The following is a 23,132-nucleotide window of genomic DNA, read 5'->3' on the forward strand; positions in this document are numbered from 1 at the left end:
CCGTGGAAAATGTATGTTGCTTACTATAGCCTACATAATGTTTAAATACACATCAACATACGAATGTTGGCTGACTATGTGAATTACCTACCAGTATAAAATTGTATGCTTAAAGTAGCAAAATACTAAAATGGATTAATGTGAGAAGGCATTTAGGCTGTTTATATGTTGTCAGTTCCCTTGGCAATTCTCCCTTAAGACATTATTTAATAAAATTAGTTTTTTTGCTTATGTTGTTGTTGTCGAATGAATAATTGAAATCACATAATCTTAAAAAACATCACTGAAACAAGTTTGTCTGCTTTTTATTGACAAATATTAATTAACATGCTTGTTGACATTTAATACCTCCCATATGTACAAAGATCAATACTAAGCCCATTGCTTGGATACAGTGGGGAAAAGAAATGTAAATAGTGGTCTTTATTTAACATTCAAGCTGAAATCATCAACATCTTTCACTTCTGAAGCTGAAGAGTAAAGATCAGCAGCATCTGAAGAGGTTATTGAAAGGATAAAGATAACCACGAATGCAAAAATATCAGAAAATCCTTTGTGTAAAAAGTGCCATAGTGTTAAAATTACAAAGCATTAATCGAACAGGCTGCAAAAATGACATAAAACACTTCTCTACATCACTGCTTCACAGGCAGAGGATCCCTAAAGGGACAGTTCACCTCAAAATCAAAACTCTGTCACTTAAACACCCTCATGTCCTGATATGACTCAAAAGAAGATATTTTGCGAAATGTCTAAATGGTTTGTGTCCATACAATGGAAGTCATTGGGGGCTAGTGTTGTTTAGTTACCAGCGTTCTTTAACATATTTTCTTTTTTGTTCTGCAGAAGTCAGAAAGCTATGCAGGTTTGAATTTCATTTTCATTTTGGGTGAAATGTCCCTTCAACCCGCTTCGCTTTTGTATTGCACAGTGAAGTTAGTACAGTACAACATATGTCAAGTTATGGGATATCAAGTACAGTGTATTCCTCTCCTGTAGGGATAAATTCCTTGTATATGTATACATATATTCTCAGTAATGAGGCATCTTACTCAATGGGTTCTTCCTGTTACTGAATGTTATGATATGGTTTCCCAGTATAGATAAATAGAATTGGGTGTTCCAGGTGCCACACTCATTTCCCAAACCAGCAGGAATGACATCAGCACATCTCTTATAATCTACTGCTGAGATGAAAGCCGGACGAACCATCAAAATGTGGGCCAGCATTAAACTTCATCTGTTAGAATTGATGATTTCTTGATATTAAGGTTGTATAATGCCGTACGTAGAACATTTTAATACATTGAAATGATTTATGGCACAACAGAAGCACATAAAACAGAAGGTTAGGTTTACAGCACTCATTTTAGACAGTAGAACAACCCATTTCCCATAACAGGACCAGCACCTGGAGTCATGGCTTGTTCTCAGTGCTGGTTTGCCTGTCCATGTCCAGCATGGACGTTTGAAGGCACCACTGGTGACGTTGGTTGTTATCGCGCAAGGTATGACAAGGCTGAAGGGTTTGTGAGATTTACTTGCGGCGACTAAAGATGCTCTTTTTGGTGGAGCTTTTGTCGGCCGCGCTGAATCCGATCAAAAGTCTCGCCTTCTCATCCTCCACCTGTTGTGCGAGGCTGCTGTCTGTTTTACCATCTGTGGTTTTACCTCGAGACTCTGACCCTGAGGCTGGTTTCAACCGTAGCTTCTCCTTTATCATCTAATCATAAAGGAAAAGAAGAACAAAACCATGTGTATCATTTTCTGACTGGTTGAGAATCGACCTCAGTGTGAAACTTCTTATGGGTTACCTGTGCAACCAGAGCCTTCCGACTGTCTCTCTTCACAGCCATAGCAAAGTCCAGCCAAGTCCATGTGTTGTTATGATACTCCAAACAGGGCAGAACCAGGTTCAGATCTTTCCAGTCTACACTGCTTTTCTCTCCCTGCAGGACAAGAGAACAGTCAGCCTAGTCGCTCTCCCTTCAGAGTTTGACGAATCTGGCAGTCTGAACTCACCTTATAGCTGACGCAGAGTGGAACCTGAGGAATCTTGATGTAGATGAAGGAGTTATTCATGGCTGCTCGCTCCTTCATCTTGTCAATATCATCAACAGGATGCTGAAAGAGAAGTTATGTTATGTTTATCAAAAAGCGCTCTGGTCAATGTGTCTTTAGTTAATAGTTCAGATAAGACATGTTTTAACACTTTAAAGTGTTAAAGTGAACAATCCTTCAGTAGTTGGATGGAGTAATTGAACAAATAAATGTTAAATAAGTATCTATCAATCATTTACTATTTTAACGCACTAATCACCAAAATACAGTTTGCAGCCTTATTTTGTTGTTCTTTTATTAATATTTCGAATGAGCTACTTTAGTTTTTATTTTACTCTGTATCATTGTATTACATTGGTTACATTAATTTTATTTCAGTTAATAATTTTAGTGCCTCAACTTAATAAAGGCAACACTTATTATTTAGTTTCAAATAATTAAGCAATATAGTATCTCAATTTATATGAATAAACAGCCACTTTTAATATAACTAACATTTTAGTTTCAGAAAAAAGACAAACTGACTGGTCAGGTATTAGATGACTAGGTAAACAATCCTGACCCATTCCTTCAAAACTTTATTTAAGGATAGAAACCAGATAATATCAAAACATTCTGTTTGTTAGCAAATGATTTGTGTTTGTTCAATATCATATTATCAAAATACCTCAGGTGGCTTGCGAAATGACCTCCTGACCCCAGCTGTTCGATTTAACCCTTGTGCGACCCCTTTACCAGGCCCATGCCCACCTATGGAGTCTTCAGAAAGCTGTCTGGGTTTAGCGACACCTGTGATTCAAGAAAACAAGCTTTAGACACCATACACTGGATATCAGAAGTCACCCTGAAGCAACATCAGATACGAAACCTTTCAATGCCAAAAGAGCAATGAGCTTTTAATAGCCAAGGACGGCCCATTAACACGCAGCGGATAGCAACCTAAAACCCTCACAGGAGCGCAAGAAAGGGAAAAGAAATCAATGTACTGATCTGTAAGAGGAGCGCTATTTATGCCAATGCAACGATTGCTGAGTGGTGAAAACAGCAAAATTACGCCAATGAAATCTGTATTTCGTGAATTTAGCACAATACTGAATACTATTGTATACTACTGATTTATTTAGTCTTTTAGTAATTTTTTCTCGACATCTGACTGTAAGCGATCCTTTTGATCACAAATTACAATACAAGAAACTGAGTTCACAAACCTGTAGTGACCAGTCTGAACTTGTCTTCCTCATCCCCAACTTCCTCTTCCTCCACATTTCTTCCAGGAAAGAAAAATCCCATCATCCTTTTGAAGAACTGATACATGAGCTGAATAGTGATTGGGACCACATTAACCTACAAACAAAAATATTTCAGTTTTAGAGCAGAACCGCAATAATTCTTTACAGAGATTGTTCAATACTATATGGATTGTGTTTCACAATAATAACCTCAAAGTGTTCCTTGACAGAGATCCCTCCCACTGGGGGGCGGACCTTACTGAAGATGCGGAGTGCAAGCTGGCGTCCTGATTGGCAGGGGCTCTGTGGGCGCAAAACCACCTACACAGAAGATAGCATTAAGAACAGCATTGGGTGTGTTCATTTAAGTTAAAACTAGGGATGCACAATATATTATCAGCTATATTGTTATCGATATGATAATGATCATAATTAAATCAGGCCGAGATAACCTGTTAGAAATAAAATCTAGTCTGCACTTGAAGAACATCTATCATTTGTTTATTAAATAAACATTATACCAAAAAATTTAAAGAATCTTTGATCTGTGAAAAAGGTAGGCTTCTCAACAAAAACCTTTGTCTTCTGCAGACAGTGTTTTAGAATGGAAGAAGTTGTCCACATTTTGCCTTTTGATTCAGGCCCAGAAAAATGTATATTAATGTCATATACTGCATATACTCCTATAAGCCAATATATCGGTTATCGGCTTGTTAAAGAATGTCATTTATAATTATCGCCAAATTGTACATATCAGTGCATCCCTCATGAAAACATAAAAACAAAAGGGATCATGGACATGGTTGGCATACCCTAGTGATCAAACCCAACAGAACATGTAAATAGTGAACAATGATAAAACAAGACAGACGAAATAAATAAATGGATGATCAAGTATCCGGGAATTTTAAAGAGTAAAAATGTGAGTGATACTTGTCCAAAAATGACAATTAAAAACGTATATCAACTGAATGAGGACGAAGGTGTCGACTAACAAATGTGATTTTACCCAGAACATACATACCCTTAAATGCTGCGCAAGAGGAAACCAAGCAAAGAGATTGTAAGTTTAACAAATTACACATGTTCAACGCTACACATTTTTTAAATGGTTTGATCGGCTGTTTAAGGAAACACTATAGAATTCGGATGGTTTAGGGTCATGACAACCTGAAACTTATCATACGCATTTGTAGACATACATAAATACTTGGGCTGTCAACGTTAACGCATGCAATGCATTTTTCTAAGTTTAACACGTAAAAAATATTTTACGCAATTAATCCGTTTGTTTTGTCAGTCTATGTCTAGGTAACATTATTTAATCATGCTCTTATTTTGAACCACAGGCTTTTGAACCACTAAAGCACGATTTTTTAGTTGCTTTGACACGTTCAGTAAAGATAGACAGCTTCTAGCTGTGGGACGCAACAAAACACAACGCGAGGTCCAGTCTGGTGTAAACAGTCACGGGCTAAAGACTGCGTCAGTGAATCACTATCAGAATCAGTCAGACAGCGCAGTATTACGTTCTCTTTCGTGCTTGAATGAATAAAACCACACAAGATTATGACAGAAAGCCCGTTTTGCCTATCATTTTCTTAAGCACTTAAGACTTCAACGTGTTAAATAAAAATCGTACTTAACATTATCACAGGGGCCGCATTCTTTAACCTCATGCTGTGACTACTGTCATTAATGTTAATCAAAGAACAAGGAATTCAATGTGTGTTGTAGCTTTAATGAGAATTCCTCTGTATTTAATTTACAATATTGCATTAAAGACTGTAGTTAAAGAAGTGTTTGAGAACTTCTATTCAATTTCTGTACATTTTCTACCTGTTACAAATGATAGCTCTCAATTATACTTTTGAATATATATATTATAATTAATGTTAAAGGAAATGCAACAGTAATAAATTTAAAAGAGACATCAGTTACAGTACTTATATCAGAATGTTGGCTTTCATTCATAAAATGATGCTGTTAAAGAAATCAAAAGGATATTTTTTTAGGGAAACTATGGCCAAAAATAAAAATTCTGCAATTAATTACTCACCCAAAAACGCAAATGAGGGTACTTTTCGAAGCTTTCTATCTCCTCAGATTGCAACTCAACCAAACACACGAACGACATGATAGTGCATCTGGTGTCAGCATCACTCACCGCATGCCCCTCCTGACCACACAGGTTCTTCATCAGAACGCGGATGCGTCGAGCGATGCTGACACCGGATGCACTGTCCTGTGGCTCTCGGAAACAGACACTGGAAACTAACATTCAAATCAGGAAGTATTTGAATAGAGTTTTTAGATATATTTGTTTGCGCACAAAAAGTATCCTGTTTGAATTATATTCATTTATACTGAACCACCGGAGTCGCGTGGAGCTTTGAAGAGTCAGAGCTTTGAAGAGTCAGACAGCTTCCAAAACGACCTTAATATGCGTTTTACAGATGTTAAACAGACCACAGCCGTACCTTGTAAGCAGCATTAGGAAGTAGGTTATTCATGGTGAACCAGCCCAATTCCAGAAGATGTTCTGCCGTGTCATCAGACTTATTCAACTGTGGAAGAGATCATCCTGTTATGAAACCTTTAGCCCGATATCCACATTCACGCTTACATTTCATCGATTGCAATGATTGACAAAAAACATGGAACTATTTCAAAACAGAAGCCTGCCAAGGCATCCGACCCTCTGAAATCCTTGCAGACTCACCTTGCTGTACATGAATCTCTGTAGCTCAAGCTCAGCAATACCCAACTGCCCGTCTTCCTCCGTGAGACACCAGCGAGCCTGAGCGAAGTAGATCTCAGTCCTACGCACCACGCTGACGTCCTCCGGCGGTTTCCGCAGCTCCAGTTTGTTTGCCCTTTGGAGCTGGAAGTCTTTAAAACACCTGCGAGAACCAAACGGTTGCAGCCATGACATTGTGACATAATTAAGAAATCCAGTCAGAAAATCAACTGTTCAACCCACCGTATTAGAATGTTAAGCTCTTCGCTCTTCATCTGCATGTCCGTCTTCTCTTGGTTGAGCTGATTCTGCAGACGCAGGTTGATATCTGACAGCTCATCTCCTCTGAACTCTTCAGACTGGGACTGTGGGGGTCAGAACAAAAACTAACATGAGCAGAACATCTAAGAACAAAGGCCAACATGAGCAGAAAATCTCAGAACAAAGACTACCATGAGCAGAACATCTAAGAACAAAGGCCAACATGAGCAGAACATCTCCGAACAAATACCAACATGAGGAGAACATCTCAGAACAAAGAACAAAATGAGCAAAACATCTCAGAACAAAGAACAACATGAGCAGAACATCTCAGAACAAATACCAACATGAGGAGAACATCTTAGAACAAAGAACAACATGAGCAGAACATCTCAGAACAAAGAACAACATGAGCAGAACATCTCAGAACAAAGACCAACATGAGGAGAACATCTCAGAACAAAGAACAACATGAGCAGAACATCTTAGAACAAAGAACAACATGAGCAGAACATCTCAGGAAAAAGACCAACATGAGAACATCATCTCAGAGCAAAGACCAACATGAGAACATCATCTTAGAGCAAAGACCAACATGAGGAGAACATCTCAGAACATAGACCAACATGAGCTGAACATCTTAGAGCAAAGACCAACATGAGGAGAACATCTCAAACAAAGACCAACATGAGCAGAACATTTTAGAACAAAGGCCAACATGAGCAGAACATCTCAAAACATTGACCAACATGAGCAGAACATCTCAGTACAAAGACCAACATAAGCAGAACATCTCAGAACATAGACCAACATAAGCAGAACATCTCAGTACAAAGACCAACATGAGCAGAACATTTCAGAAAAAATACCAACACGAGGAGAAAACTCAAAAGGTCACTTCAAGTCAAGAGATGGTTGGTTGTGTTCTTCAAATCTCTTGAGATGTTCTGATCATGTTTGTCTTTGTTCTGACCCTCACAAACAATAAAAGGTTAAAAATGTGCTCTGACCCTCATGTTGGAGTAAATCTGTTTCTCCAGGCAGCGGATCTGAGCCAAATGCTGCCGTACGGCCTCCTGGAGGTGCAAGATACTGCTGCGCTGCTCCTCAGGGTTACTGGAGATCTCCAGCTGGAAACGTACACGTTGCTTTCTCTCACTGTGTTCCTACACAAAAAAGATCTCGTATTAACTTGATAGACATCCATTTATTCTTTTTGCTAACAATTTATTATTGTTTTAGTCAAGTTCCAAACCTTTCGTCGGGGTTCCACGTGGAGTAGTAAGTTATTAACTATATCCAAGATCATGGAGTACTGCACTGGATTGGTGGAAATCTCCAGATCATTGTGGATGAGGGTAAAGGTGTCGACAGCTCCTAAGACAAAAATAATAATATAGATGCTAATTCAAGCGCCATCAAGACAGAAGTCTCATGAGAAGAATCATGCTGCATACCAGCTTGTTTCTTTAGAAGGTCTTCTTTCTCATGGCGGTCACCAATCTCTGGTGGTTTGATGGAGGTGACCAGCTCAGGGTCAATGTCATGACTGTAGCCGATGTAGTACATGCGACAACTACAACGAGAGATGATACGCTGGACCTGCTGGGTCTCTTGCACCTGGGATGGCTGGTTCCAGTCTATAGAAGCACAATGGAAACAACTAAAATTTTCAATTCTAGATTTTCCAAGATCTTATAATAGCATATCTCTGTTTAACAGGCCGCATAAGTTGAATCAGGGTGTGGAAAGAGTCGCAAAATCGGAACAAACACTAGACCCTTATAGTAGCAGCAATGCAAGCACCACTAAAAAGGCATTGAAGTGATGTCAGATGCAATTATAGACTCATGGTGGCTCACCTGTGGTTGTGCTGACCATGCCTCCAACAGCTTGACCACTTTCCATCAGCTCTTGCACAGAGTCTAGGTTTCTCTGCCTGTGCTCCTCAATATTTTTTACCTGCAAAGTGAAATTTGTGTTAGATTTGTGCAAAAAATTACATTTAATGTGATTTGTTCCTTGAACCCACCTCCAGCCACAGCTGCCATTCCTCTTGTTCTGAGGGGTTTTGCTCCATGGTAGCAAAGTACTGCATGCCATCCAGCAGACAGGTCCAGGTGGTCTTCTGCTTGAGCGTGTCGTTGTACCAAGCGGGATGATGCTCACACTGGAGTAGTTGAGCTTTAGCAGCAGACACAAGAACACAGCCTGCCGTCTCTGTGCCACGCAGCATCATCTAAACAGCATGTGAGAAGATGTTTACAGTCAATAAAACAGTGTTTTACATTCATTTTTTCGGCTCATAATAGTGAATTCTTACCTGACAGTTGACAAGCTCGATGAACCAGTTGCGGTTGTACACATCATCGGTCTGGCATGCTGCGATTCCACAGAGCTGGTCGCACACACCAGCATCTTCTTCTGAGAACACTACAAACTTATCGGTCTCTTCAATCAGCCTCTGTAGCATGGACGTCCCTAAAGAGCAATGAAAGACCAAGATGAAGATGTGCAAGGTCCGATCGTATTGGTCAACTGCCTTTGCATTTCTCAGCGAGAATTATCACAGGGTTCATTTACTCAAATTCAAGATTTTTGTGAGAACATTTATAAATATAAATACATTTTAAATACCAATATTGTTCTATTTGCAAAAAATGAAAAGTGGAGAATCAGGTAAAAAAACAGAAAATATTCTCTGTATTTTTTCAGACCTCAAATACTGCAAAGAAACAAGTAAATATTCACCTTTAAGCATTAATATTTGTAAACGTTTTTAGGAAAAGTTCAAACATATTTTCTATATGATATCCTTGATTTATCAGTTTTCATATGTCTTGTAATGCTGTCATTCTTTCACTTTGCTGTTGAATGACTTTGTCACTCCTGAGGTTTGATTTTGTTAAAATCCAACAGACACTGAACTGGAATGACCAAAATACATCTAGAAATGCTGAATAAATAAACATTTGGAATGGTCTCTTACAATAAAACATTAACTGCTGATTACTGTGTACCTGATCAAATCTCGGACAGAATAAACTTAAACTTGAAGCTGAAATTATGTCAGTCGTCAAAAACAGATAGTACCTTCATTATGACTCTTCTCTGCACGGGCTGTTGCGTTGACAACTGGTGTTGCTGGAGCCGTGTTTGGAGAATAGTTGGACATTGATCTCTTCAGCTTTTTCATCTGGGCCTGAGTGTCGATCCGCAGACCCTTTAGAGCCTCAGTGGAAAGGTTCCTCTTCAACACAGATGCCTTTTTGTAACCATCATACAACCCAAAGGCAATGTTCCTGTTGGTGGTGGTCCAAGATGCTCGCAGGTCCACTAAACACAGCTTGTGTGTATATGAAGCATTGCCCTCATCTTTAGAGTTCACCTCCTAAGACAAACCCCCCCAGAAGAACAGTTGTTCTGTTAACTAATAAAGACCCCAAACATTCATGCATGATGTCAAATTCCTCATGCACAGTCTTGTCATATACTGTACCACTGGAGGAATTGGAATAGGTAATACTTCTAATTGCTTGGCCACTGTGATTTTCTAAGACATTTTACCTCCTCTATTCGGACGCTCTGTCTCTGGTAGCTGAGTGAAGACAGGCTGAGCAGATGTGTCTTCTTCACCTGGGCGTTAATCTGATGGTCAGCAGTCTCGTCCCATGTGGAAGCCATGAGGTGCACTGTCACCAGAGAGAGTTCGCTTACCATCTGAGTGACGTTCCACTCTGAGATCAGCCGTCTCATCACAGTACCAGCTGCAAAAGGCACAAGCAATCATTTCAAGACAAAATTTAGAGAACAAGTGAACAGAGTAAAGCACGTCTGCCCCCTCTCACCCTGTGGAATCAGTCTCTGTGCTCCTCTGGTGAAGACGTGACCCTTACTACACTCTAACTGAATGCCTCTCTGCTGAGCAAAAGAAGCCCAGTAATGAACCTGCACACACAACAAGGTCAAGAAGGTTAAAGTTCTAGATGATGTCTTGAATGATTCATACAGTAGGAACACGTCATCCCATTGAAAAGAGTTTGCCCTCACGCCCACCATCCAAGCAATTCCCAAAATCAAGTTCCACCAGGTAACCTTTAGCTTCACCTGTAGTTGTGGAAATGACGCTGTGTAGGACATTTGTTTGTAATGCTGGCCGAGCTTCCTGCGGTTTGGCCGGAGACTGTGGAAGAGCTTGCCTCTGCAAATGGGCCGGGAAACACTGGTCCAGGTGGCCCAGAAGTTCTGCATCCAGCGCAGCGTGCTGCTGTACAGGAGGATTCTGGGCTGACAGGGTTCTAGGAGAAGAAGATAAACACCAGACAAGCTCATAATCAGATCTTTAGACAGCAGGAAGATAATTTCATGCAGGGAAAGGCTTTGGCTCTGACCTTTCCCACCACGCCGGTCAAGTTCCATGGTGTTGGAAAGATTGAGGTTTTCAGAACGGAAGGCCCTGTAGGAGTCGTGAGGCTGTCCTGAAGTTACATCTGCAACGTTCTCTGCAGCGCAGAGCATTACGGCGTGGTGGTCGTGTGGATTGCCGTGGCACAGCCATTGGAAGTCAAGGGTCATACAGAGATTTGGGAGATGCAGAAAACAGATATCATCATACCTGTTAGACGGAGAGAGTAAGGTGTATGTTGTATTATGTAATGCAACTAATTAAGTCAAAAAAACATTTCATATACACATACTTGGAAGCTGTTCTAACGTTAACATCCAGGTCACCCTTAAAGACAAACTGTCCAGGGTTCCAGTCAAAGTACAGCTTGTTCCACTCCCAATGAAGATTCTCTGTAGTGTTGTAAGGGTCCTACATAGAAGAAATGTCATAGCAATCATCAGATATTTGCATTTTTTTTAAGTCAACAGTTTGCAAGTCAGTGTGTGAAACTTGTAAATCAGATTGATTAGAAAAGAAAAAACAGGATCTGTGTCCATGTGTCATCATATCCGTTCATAGTACAAACGGTGCAGGATGAGTAAAGATTTAAATTGTAATACTTAGAGGGATAGTTCCAACAAAAACAACATTTCTATCATAATTTCTCCCCCCACAAGTGATTCAAAACCAGTATATGATTCTTGTGGAACACAAAACAAGATATCTTGAGAAAGTCGTTTTAACCATACAATGAAAGTAAATGGGGGCCAATGTTACTTGGTTACCAACATTCTTCAAAAAAAACTTTGTTTGTGTTCTGCAGAAGTAAGAAAACTATACAGGTTTGAAATGTCATGAAGATGAATGAGAATTTTACTTTTATGAGGTAGGGTAACTCAAACCCTAAATTTTGACCATGCAAGAATTGCCAAGTAGGAGCGAATGCGGGTACCTCAGTAGCAAGCTGATGTAAGTTGGCTTGTTCTATGTCCATGACCCAGCGGCCATGCAGAAGGAGTCGACTTTTATCCCACCAGGTCAACAGGGGGGAGGGGTCAGCTGTTGGCTTTGTCAGTAAATCAACGGCTTGACCGATCAGCGTCCAAGCAGGATCCCAGCATGGCCCCCACACAATAGTGTAGAGGGAGATGTTGGCTGTACAAACAATTTCAATTTAGGTAATACATTAAGTATCACAACTAACAATGCTGATAAACTACATTGCTCATTGTTTGTTTGTGTTAGTTACTGCATTTACAAAAGTTGACAAATGAGTCTTTTGTAAAGTGTCCCATCGTACCCTACATTACTGTACAATCTCAAGAATACCCTGCAACTTACAATGAATGTCGTAGTAGAACTTCAGTGGAGGCATATTCCTGTAGACGGTCACGTCACCCCACGGCTGGCCGAGCTGAACGATCTGTTTGCGCTTTGCTCTTACCTGCCCGTCCTGCTCGGTACCCATCAGACGCCCTGACAGCGCCCACTCTCTGATCTCAAACAGGTATCGTGGGAAATCCCGGATCCGCACTGAATCAAAATGAGATATAAGCAAGTGAAATACCAACAACATATAAGCTAAATCAGTTACTTGTTACTTTCTCGACTTACCCAAAAATGCAGTGAGTTTGAATTTAAAAGCACGACTCCACTGCACCACCAGCTGTAGACCGTCTCTAGGAAAGGGGCTGATGCCATCAATGTCCCTCAGCTGTTCTCTGATCTGCTCAGGCCCATGTAGAGACTTATCAGCCAGAGCCACCAGCTCCAGCTCAGACACCGTCCAAGTGAGTAGGGACTTGCGCATGGGTGTGTTGGCGTAAAGCCGCCTGGAGCGCTGAATGTATATCTCGATGTGTTTGCGCTCAAGGGAAGTGTAAAGCTCCTCGATCTTACGGGCAGGAAGCAGTTCGCCATGCTGCTTGCGTAGGTCGGCCACCTTCTTGTCCAGCAACAGCAGGCGCTTGGCACTCTCCTTGCTTTCGTCCTTCATTAGCTCGTAATTGTCCCGGAGTTTGATTTCAAAGACGTCATCCAGGAACACGAAGGAGAACTGGTTGATGCGGATGAGGAGGTCCGGAGGCAGATTTTGTGACTCTACTGGTTGGACGGCAGCTCTATGTAGGGTCTTCAGCCACTTCTGCACACTGATTGCCTTGTCGAATGTCTCCGAGAAGTTGTACTGGTAAGGGAACTCAATGGCAAGGTTAGGGGCGGTGAAGAGCCAGGTACGATTTCGGGTTGTTTGGAGGAAAGTGAAAGAACTTCTGTGGTGGAGCATATCATCGAGGTCATCCAACATCTGCACCTCCGCCCCAGTGAAGGAAAAGATATCATTGCCATCGAAGTTGAAGACAAGGTGAGGTGTCTTCATGATGACGGCTCCAGGACTCCTGGAGAGGGAAAGAGCTTCTGTGCTAAAAATGATGAAGTTCTTTTCGGCCACATGGGCAGTGAACCGTGTGCATGCTATCTCTATACACACTAACAGGCTGGAGGAGGAACCTGTGGAATGTTCTCCAACGTTCTGTCGTAGTTTCAGAGATGCATAAAATGTGTTCCAATAGCTTTGGCTCTCAGTTATGTGCTGATACAAGAACATGTGATCTGATGGGGTCCACTTCATTGTTAAAGCGGTTTCACTGCGTACCTGATCATATGAGAATGGGATGAACAAGACAGCACCTTTTACAAAAAAAACTGGGTAATATTTACACATATGCTATTATTTTAGCAATTTTAAATCATCTTTGTTTTTGTTTTTTCCCATACAGCAACAGTTCAGAGTACCTTTTAATATGTGATCCTATTACATTTTTCTAGTTTTCTATTCCAAAATCAAGTTGTGTAATATTTTAAGCTTACAATAATAAATCTTAGGCCCGGTTTCACAGACAAGGCTTAAAGGGGATGTGCAACTGTGTATCATGCATTCTGACATCTTTATAATGATAAATGTGCTGTCTTCTCATGCTTTACATGGTCAACTTGTCAAAAAACGAGTTGGACGTATGACGTAGTATTTCTGTGCTTGATACACTCCCCTAGTGTTCCTCTGGTTTCGGAAAAGTTTATTTTGAACATGAAAATCTGTTTCGTAACAACTTTCGTAACTTTTCTCCTGAAAAAACACACCAACGCGTCAACCCGCAAGAGCCAGATGAAATAGCAAGCCCATGCGTCAACATGGAGAGCGGATGAAGGAGCATGCACACACGTCAACCAGCTGGAGCAAGAGAAAGAGAGAGAGCACTGCGTTCGCTAATTTCAGATGTGTTTGTTTGTTCACTGCATGTCAGTGAGGAATGTTATCTAAAAGGTGGATATAGCACTGGATTTGGAGATCGTATGAAACTCCCCAGCACGAAAAGATGACGGACATGAACCTCATGCAGTAAGTATAACTGAGTCATACGTCTGTGTTTTGTTGGTATTGGCAATCGGTGCGCACATGCTTAAGTTAAGGAAATAATCATACACCTGTATTTGCCTATATATGTGATCAAACTAAAGACTCTATGGATATTTGAAGGGATGCGATACTATTCTGTAAGTACTCAAGATTGACATGAGATATTTACATTTAGTCATTTGGCAGACGCTTTTATCCAAAGCGACTTACAGTGCACTTATTGTGATAAGATATGCAGAAACTGTCTGAATGACGGCCACTTTAAGGCTAGTCCGAGACTAATAAATGTGTGACCTGTCTTAACTCAATATAATATGCCAAGAAATATCTTAAAATATATCAGTGCCATTGTTCTTTCTCAAGATTCACAGCAGTAATCTATTCATCTAAGGCATTTATATGAAAAAACACCTTAAATATCTTAATTCAACTAAGGCGTAGTCCTTGCTTCAGCTATGCCGTGTCTTTGAATCCGGGCCTTGATTTGTTTAATAATGTCAAGGTTTTTTTTGCAAAAAACGAGTACATCTGAATTAAATTCAAATATGTCGACACAGCAACTTCAGTGTGTTGCTATATTTCACTTCAGCGCTCGGTTGTGCTTGTTTTGGGGTCAATATCACTGAATAAGCTCAAAATAATAAATGTTTTTTCATACACATCTACCTATAAAGTATTAAAACTGTTTTTTAATTGATTAAAAAACTTTTGTTGAGGCAAAAAAGAATGTCATATTCATTTGGTAGAGCATTAGGATATAGACTTTCATTTTGGGGTGAACTGTTCCTTAAAATGAAAATTCTGTCATCATTTCCTCACCCTGTTGTAATTTGTAATTTTCTTTCTTCTGTAAAACACTTTGATTGGGGGTCAGTGTTGTTCAGTTACCAACATTTTTCAAAATATCTTCTTTTGTTTTGCAGAAGAAAGTCATACAGGGTAGAAAAACAAGAGTCCATGTAAATAATTACTGAATTTTCATTTTGAAGGTGAACTACCTCTTTATGTAACGTGTAATTCTGACACCAACAAACTGTCACACATTTGTTCGTCCCCATGTTGGTATTAACTTCCTATACAAGTATTGACATCTCTATAGTATTGTTGTACCTCCAGACAGCAGGTGTTATTGTGGTAGGAGATGTTGAAAGCAGTGAGGGTCAGTATCGGATTGGGTGTTTGGGCGGCCAGGCAGCAGGGCTCCAAGCTCTCAACGAGGGCCTTTACCACAACTAGAGAAACACCCTGTACAGACACTGTTGTGCTCCCACCCGATCCCTCAGCTCCCACTGCATCTACTCTCAGTGTGACAGCACCTATTAAACAACACAACACAGAACAGAAAATAAAGACACATGTGATTTTGAAGAACAGACTAACATGACACATTTTAAACGTATTTATTACTAAAGTCAGTGTTTTTACTTGACAAGCATTTACATTTTGATTGGACCTGAAGCTTGAAACTTATCTGACGAAAACGTGTACTGCAGGATGAAGCATGCATATTTTTGGACTGTTTTCCCAGAAAAGAAAGACTGTAAATTTGTGTGTAAAATGTGCATGTGCTTAATCTAGTCCGCTAAATCAACATTTAGGAGTATACTAGCATATGAATGGTTTCAAAACTAATAAGCATGAATTTGCAACAGATACTTTAAGTGCTTTTTGCCGTTCTCACCTGCAACACTGGAGAGTGTAAACATGTTAACATCTTCAAGGCCGAACTTGAACTGAAAAAGTGGAGGCAGGCAAACCGGCGGCGTTCCAAGACTGGATTGCAACGAGGCGCTCTCTCCTTTGTCCAATCTTAGGATGGAAAGCAGGCGTGACAGACACAAAGTGCAGGTCTCTGACACCTCCACCTGGAGGCCTTTCAGACTGGACTCCACACAAACATTCCCAGATGGGCTGGAGTTCACCACTCTCGATTTGCTATAGCTGCCCTGTGAAGAAATGAAACAGATCTTCATCTGAACAATAACCTCATTCCATTTAGGAGAGTGCACTCGAGAGAAAGTAAATTACCTGCAGTGTAAGGGAGTCTAGGATAAGAGCCTCCCCCCAGACATGTTTTCCAGGTGGGTGTGGAGCTTGCTGGATATGAGAACCTTGGCCCACACGCCACCAGAAATGATCCAGGGTCAGAGAGGCTTTCTTAGTCACAGTTACGCCTTCCTCTTCAGAGCAGCAGTCTAATAAGTGCTGCAGTTCTGTTAGACAGGGCAAAAAAACACTTTTACATATGAACTGAGGTAACAAATCTATTCTATAATAATAGAAGCAATAACAATGTTTACTTAACTGAAAAATATCTCTTATCTAACTAATTTAACATCTATTAATGTTTAACTGCAAGAAATTGGGTAATAACATATTTGTCTTGATGTAGTACGTAGTAAATTGGATTTTCTATGACGGGAACTGCATTAAAAATATATATAAATTTCGCACTTTGCCTCCTAGCCAAAAAGCAGTCTAATATTGTGCTTTAGTGAGCAATACCAGTGCTGGCCGAAATGAAGCCCACTGCGAATGGTGGCGTATCTCCTAACTGCACAGACACATTAACATTGGACACCGAGGAGTTTATCATCACAGGGGCGTCCAGCTGAGGGAACCGTCTGAGAGACAAAAGGACACTCATATAAGAACAATAAACAAAAGCCCCATTACAGCGCAATCTGTGGCGCTCTGATAGCGAGATGACGATTCATACCTTTTTTTATGTGGTGCTTTTTTGTGAGACAGCCAGTCCCATGACAATATGGCCAGCCAATGGGAGAACTCTTGGTGGCGATAGTGAATGATGCAAGTATTGATGGTCACCGTGCTAGAGATGTCAACAGATGTCACCTTGAGGAAGGGGAATGAATAATGAAGCACAGCAAACCTCAAAGCTCTGAAAGCGTGACTAGTAAGGCTGTGAAATGCCTTGAATTTATTTAGAAATTTCAAAAGAAATGAGTACATCAGCTCACCTGCAGTATAGTTTTCAGGGTGTTGAGACATATAATTCTTTGTCTACTTTGCGAGAGCAGAAGGCCATCTAAAAGATGTCAAAGATAAAGGGAACAGCAAAGCAAAGAAAAAAATTTGACAACCATGATGCTAGGGTGTTCTGGGTGGTTCCCAGGGTGTTTCTAAAGGGTTGTTGTGTGGTACTTGATGGTTGCTAGGCAGTTGGCCGGAAAAGAGCTGCCAAATTTACAGCCAAGATGCTATGGTGTTTTGATGTTTGCCAGGGTGTTTCTAACGGGTTGCTAAGGTGTGATAAATGGCATAAATGCTTTGTTATGCGGTTGGTGTATGCTTTCTGCCGGTTGCTAAGTAGCTGGACTCAAAAGAGCTAATATTCTTGCCAAAGCTATACTGGGGCATTCTATGTTGTTGCCAGGGCGTTTCTAAGGAGTTGCCAATAAGTTTTAAATGGTTTCATGTGCACTGATTATGCACATTATTCTTATATTATAGATGGTTGCCAGGGTGTTTCTAAGAGGTCGCTTAGATGTGATGAATGGTGTAAATGCATTGTTATGCAGTTGTAGTGTAGTTCCTGATGGTTGCTAAATAACTGACCTCAAAAGAGCAAACAATTTTGCTGCTGCTGTGCTAGGGCATTTTATGTGATTGCCAGGGCGTTTCTAAGGAATTGCTAAGATGTTTAAAAAGGTTTTATTTGCACTGTAGACGCTATGGTCTAATAATGCTATATTGCTCCCAGGGTGTTTCTAAGGGGTTGCTAAGGTGTGATGAATTGTATAAATGCATTGTTATGTGGTTGTTGTGTAGTTCCAGGTGGTAACTAAGTAGCTGGCCTCAAAATATCTTATAATCTTGCCGGTGCTATGCTAGGGCGTTCTGCACTCACCTAAAGGATTATTAGGAACAGCATACTAATACTGTGTTTGACCCCCTTTCGCCTTCAGAACTGCCTTAATTCTACGTGACATTGATTCAACAAGGTGCTGAAAGCATTCTTTAGAAATGTTGGCCCATATTGATAGGATAGCATCTTGCAGTTGATGGAGATTTGTGGGATGCACGAAGCTCCCGTTCCACCACATCCCAGAGATGCTCTATTGGGTTGAGATCTGGTGACTGTGGGGGCCATTTTAGTACAGTGAACTCATTGTCATGTTCAAGAAAACTATTGGAAATGATTCGAGCTTTGTGACATGGTGCATTATCCTGTTGGAAGTAGCCATCAGAGGATGGGTACATGGTGGTCATAAAGGGATGGACATGGTCAGAAACAATGCTCAGGTAGGCCGTGGCATTTAAACGATGCCCAATTGGCACTAAGGGGCTTAAAGTGTGCCAAGAAAACATCCCGCACACCATTACACCACCACCATAATTGCATTAATGAGAAATTGAACAGGTGTTCCTAATAATCCTTTAGGTGAGTGTATATGGTTGACAGGGCGTACCTAAGGAGTTGCTAAGATGTTCAAGATGGTTTTATGTGCACTGTTGACGCTATGCTGTTATAATGCTTGATGGCTGCCAGGGTGTTTCTAAGGGGTTGCTAAGGTGTGATGAATGGTATAAATTGGGCTGTCAAACGATTTAATGTGATTAAATGCATCAAGAATAAAAGTTTGTGTTTACATAATATATGTCGGTGTACTGTGCATATTAATATTGTATTTATATTTCAGAAAAATATAAAGTCTAACAATTAATAAACGTTTACTTAGAATTTCAAGTATTTGTAAATATTAATTAATACATTTAAATACTTCCTAAATATTTAGACAAGTATGTGTATGTTTTATGTTAATAAATATAAAATGAATATGCATTGCGTAATAATAACGCGATTAATCGTTTGACAGCCCTAGCATAAATGCATTGTTATGTGGTTGTTGTGTAGTTCCAGGCGGTTGCTAAGTAGCTGTCCTCAAAATGTCTTATAATCTTGCCGTTGCTATGCTAGAGCGCTGATATTAGTTTCTCGGTGGTAGCTAGGTAGTACAACCCACTACAAGCATTATTTGAGGTACCATGTATTGTCAGTATCAAAACAGTGTGAGATGAGTTTTTTACTATAGTTTAATACGTGATTACAGCCTCAGTAAGCCCTGCTAATAAATTAAATACAAAAAAAATAAAGTTAATGTCTGCTTTATATTAATGTAAACTGATTAAAGTTCTTCTTCAGAAGCGATGCGTTTCTGTATTCTTCACCCACCCTCCAGCAGAAGCTCCAGGCGGCTCTGTGGGAAACTGAGCTCAGGGCTGAAGCTCCTTAAAGGAACCTGTTCATCGTCCCGATCATAACCCACCTTCAAAGACTTTAGAGTCCAGTTCAAATGTCTGTAAAACAAAGACAGATTCTTTTAGGACATACTGTAAACCACAAGATCAAAAAGTTTGACCTCATTGCTCACCTCTTCTGACTGTGCATGGAAAGCGTGATGTTAGTGTTTTCAAAATCAATATCGACCTTCTGAGGAACAAGTTTGTGAAGGTGCTCAATAGCCTCTGTTTGGAAATATGAGTACTCTTCATCATCTTCAAAAAATGAAAAAGAGTTATAGAAAGTTGAACAATAGGCATACAGCACGTGGCTTCATCCCGACACCCAGTCTATTCTAACCTGCTGTATAACTGGGGCAGTGTGCTGAAGTGGTTACAGGATGCATGGATAACTGGCTGAGGAATAGGCCTTCATGAAGTTCAGCCAGCAGGGTTCTCACACTCAGTCCCAGCCGGCCTGGCCTCAGATCAGGTAGACTCACGTCACCCTTCAGGGCCAAACTCAGGGATACTTCAGCAAGACATATGTCCTGCTAAATAATAGAGAGGTCACTGAGCATCGAGTAACAGTACAGAACTTTGTTCTGGTCTTATTTGTTTTTATTATAACTACACAGTGCATGCATAACTATTGGGTTTTCTGATCATATTTTTTTCCAGGCACATTTTACCAATTCCTAATCCCATCAGTTTTAATAATTACAATTAATTGTGTATATAATCTTTCATAAGTGATATATAAAAGTAATCAAAGGCTTGAAGTGAAAGACGCTTTATATTTAGATGTTCAGAATTTTTAGGCACTATTTCTTTTAGAGGTAGAATGAGTAAAAAAATACATTTAATATACACAGAAAAGACCAAAAATATTTAATGCCCATTATAAGAATGCAATGACATCCAGCATGACACCATTTTATACCAATGTAGAAGAATTTATTTTCAGGAATCAGGCACCAATTTTAGGAATTGATATCTAGTCTATGTCAAACCCTGAGAGGTCTGTCTTGCTCACTGTCTGATCGGAACTTGTGCTGATCACTTAAAAATCACCCGCAACCTATACATTCATGAAACCAGTCTTCATGTACTGTATTTCACAATGCTTTAGGATGCGATTCTTATTAAGTGGAGGTGATATTTTAGGATTCTTTACCTTAGCACAGTCTCTGAGAGCCTGAGAACCTTGTACTTCTGCAGATTCTAGGTAGGTTGCAGTTCTGGAAATGGTTGGCATTGGAGGCTAATGGGTTTCTCATTGTTTCACATCCTTATTCTTCATTCTTTTGCAGTTAAACTGTACATTTTCTTCTTTGTCTGTTTTTGTTTGACTGCTAACCCAAAGAGCATTTAGCCACCCCCCCCCTGTCACACCTCAATGTTGCATTTCCTAGTATTGCATTCGTATAATGGGCATTTCATTTTTGTTTGACTTTTCTATGTACATGCACAGTGGTGCACACCTCAATATAAAGCATCTTTCACTTCCAGCCTTTGCTAACTATAATATATCACTTTAAATGATAATATACACAATTAATTGTAATTATTAAGACCGATGTGGAAAGGAATTGGTCAAATGTCCCTGGAAAAAAATAAACCCTGAAAATCAATGTACCTAATAATTATGCATGGACTTTATTAAAGTAAATATTTCTTGCTTACCAGCCTGCTGCTCTTCAAAACTTTACTGCTGAGCTGTCCCACTGTGAAGTCCCAGGCCAACCTTACAAGATATCACACTGTCACTCATAGTAAGGCAAGGGATCTTTTTAAAAAACACTGGAACTAAATAAACAACTTCTCTTTTTTCAAACATGATGACTACCTTCTACTTTGATGATCTAGCAGCAGAGTAATAGCAGAGGAAGTCATATGCCAAAGAGATTCAGGCAGCGCCAGATTCAACACCATCACATTAATGGAGTCAATGTGAAATGACAGCAGCTACAAAATAATTTGTATGTTAATCCAAATGAAGACAAATATATTTCTGCTGCTACAGGCGGAAGGCTTTATACCTGAGACAAGAAGTGCAGGGCGGATGGACTGATAGGAGTTCTCTGTGAATTCTCATCTGTGCTTCTGGATGCCCGGGGCCTGAAGGGCTCCTGCAGATCAAATCGCACCTGGGCTTCCCCCACACATAATGCCAAGAACCTCCTGAGAATTGAAAGATTATTACGACAGATCTATATAATACATGTGAGGACTTGTTTAGTTTGTATTTTTTAATTCATCAAGTTAACAGATTTTAGATAATCCAAAAATTTAACTTACGGCTGTTCAGAGTTAACTATTTTACAAGAAATCCATATCTTGTCAATTTCCTTCAAGATGTAAAAAAAAACGGTTTAACATTACACATAATTATCAATGCATCTCATCTACATATTCCAAATATATCCATGTCATAATATTTACTTTAACATGCAACTTTTAAGACCATAATAACAGATCATATTTAATTTTACAAAATTTGGCTGAAATTTAACCCACCAGAGTATGTTGAGGCTGAAATTGAACACTGATTCCACTCACTGAGAACAGACCCACAGAATTGATCTTGAGCTCAGCTTTCAGAACGTTTTGGAAAAACCGTACGGCCAAACTGCTGACCAACCATCTTGCAAAAACCGAAATAAAGATATTAAAACCTCTCATGAAGTTCAGGACAATCAAAAACACATCAGTGCAGTTAATGATGCATATTAGTTTCTTACCTAAAGAGTGTGATAAATAAAAAAGCAAGAATCAGAAGTACTGATATGGTGATCACCAGAGCAGACATTGTGCTGCGTAGGTGTTTCTTCACACCTAACCTGCAATCATGGCAAAGGTGGGAACTTGGTGATCAGTGATCGCTGACTCCAGATCAGAACCTGTCATACAATAAAATGACTTAACATTCAACATTTTTATATATTTTTTAATACACTGTGGGTAAATTCAGATGGTCTGTAACACGTTTTGATAATGGTATGATTTCACCCTAAAATGTTGACCGCTGATTTTACTGAAATATGAAGTTTCCAAAAACAATATTATTAAACATTAACTGACACAGGACCAGAAACTACAGAACCTAACGTTACTGCTTTTACAAAGAAGAGACTAACGTTACATGTTATTAAACATTAACTGACACAGAACCTACTTTCAGGAATAAAGCATTTCGAAATAACAGCCACATATGCACACTCATTTATATTAATATCATTATATTGTTTTTAATTTCCAAAACAATCTAATAATTTAATCTCCAGTCTCAGTGTTTTGCCACTCTGGCAATGCAAACAGCTGTAGGGTGGAACTTGCAATGTTGATCCAGGCACCATTAGCCAGTTAGCAACCAAATTAACATCGCAGCACAATAATACAATTTTACTTAACTACTAAATGAAGATGTCTGCTTTATTCATCACATTTTGACTTCTGTTAACGTTAACGTTACCCACCTGAAATGGTCTATAATGCCGATCAATGGATCTTTAGGCTTACACCGCCCTTTGAGTCTCATGCTATGCTAACTGAGCTAGCTGCGTGATATTGACAGACCACTGTCAACAAACTGACATATGACATGATGTTTTTCTGTCTCCTAAAACACACATGCTTTTAAGAACATATTTAAGAATATGGTTACAGTGTTATCTAATGGGCTTGCACTTGCACTACTACTATTTCCAGCGTGAAGTCAGATAGATTAACTTTTTCGTGATGTGTTTGCGGTTTTCATAATAAAGGTCACAAGAGACAAGTCCAAAATAAAAT

The 23,132-nt window shown here is 39.7% G+C and overlaps 1 protein-coding gene across 1 annotated transcript; it reads right to left on the reverse strand.

Annotated features, from left to right (window-relative positions):
* Positions 1 to 289: 289 nt before the first annotated feature.
* Positions 290 to 23,063, reverse strand: LOC130428284 (bridge-like lipid transfer protein family member 2). The gene is made up of 40 exons (XM_056756170.1): positions 22,817 to 23,063; positions 22,082 to 22,240; positions 21,858 to 21,984; positions 21,639 to 21,688; positions 21,380 to 21,521; positions 21,187 to 21,305; positions 21,024 to 21,084; positions 19,699 to 19,891; positions 19,490 to 19,613; positions 19,291 to 19,415; positions 17,075 to 17,142; positions 16,813 to 16,949; positions 16,599 to 16,717; positions 16,122 to 16,306; positions 15,775 to 16,039; positions 15,204 to 15,409; positions 12,293 to 13,331; positions 12,020 to 12,211; positions 11,631 to 11,833; positions 10,989 to 11,107; positions 10,683 to 10,906; positions 10,399 to 10,589; positions 10,140 to 10,239; positions 9,859 to 10,058; positions 9,385 to 9,682; positions 8,615 to 8,772; positions 8,324 to 8,530; positions 8,154 to 8,253; positions 7,749 to 7,931; positions 7,547 to 7,668; positions 7,302 to 7,457; positions 6,274 to 6,395; positions 6,013 to 6,193; positions 5,771 to 5,857; positions 3,501 to 3,611; positions 3,270 to 3,405; positions 2,729 to 2,850; positions 2,023 to 2,124; positions 1,815 to 1,949; positions 290 to 1,723 (listed from the first exon to the last, which is right to left on the reverse strand). The coding sequence occupies exons 2-40, from the start codon at positions 22,147 to 22,149 to the stop codon at positions 1,538 to 1,540; spliced, it is 6,663 nt and encodes a 2,220-aa protein (XP_056612148.1). The 5' UTR covers positions 22,150 to 22,240; positions 22,817 to 23,063; the 3' UTR covers positions 290 to 1,537.
* Positions 23,064 to 23,132: the final 69 nt, after the last annotated feature.

The sequence above is a fragment of the Triplophysa dalaica genome, chromosome 9 (genome assembly GCF_015846415.1).
Source record: "Triplophysa dalaica isolate WHDGS20190420 chromosome 9, ASM1584641v1, whole genome shotgun sequence".
In the NCBI taxonomy this organism is placed as follows: domain Eukaryota; kingdom Metazoa; phylum Chordata; class Actinopteri; order Cypriniformes; family Nemacheilidae; genus Triplophysa; species Triplophysa dalaica.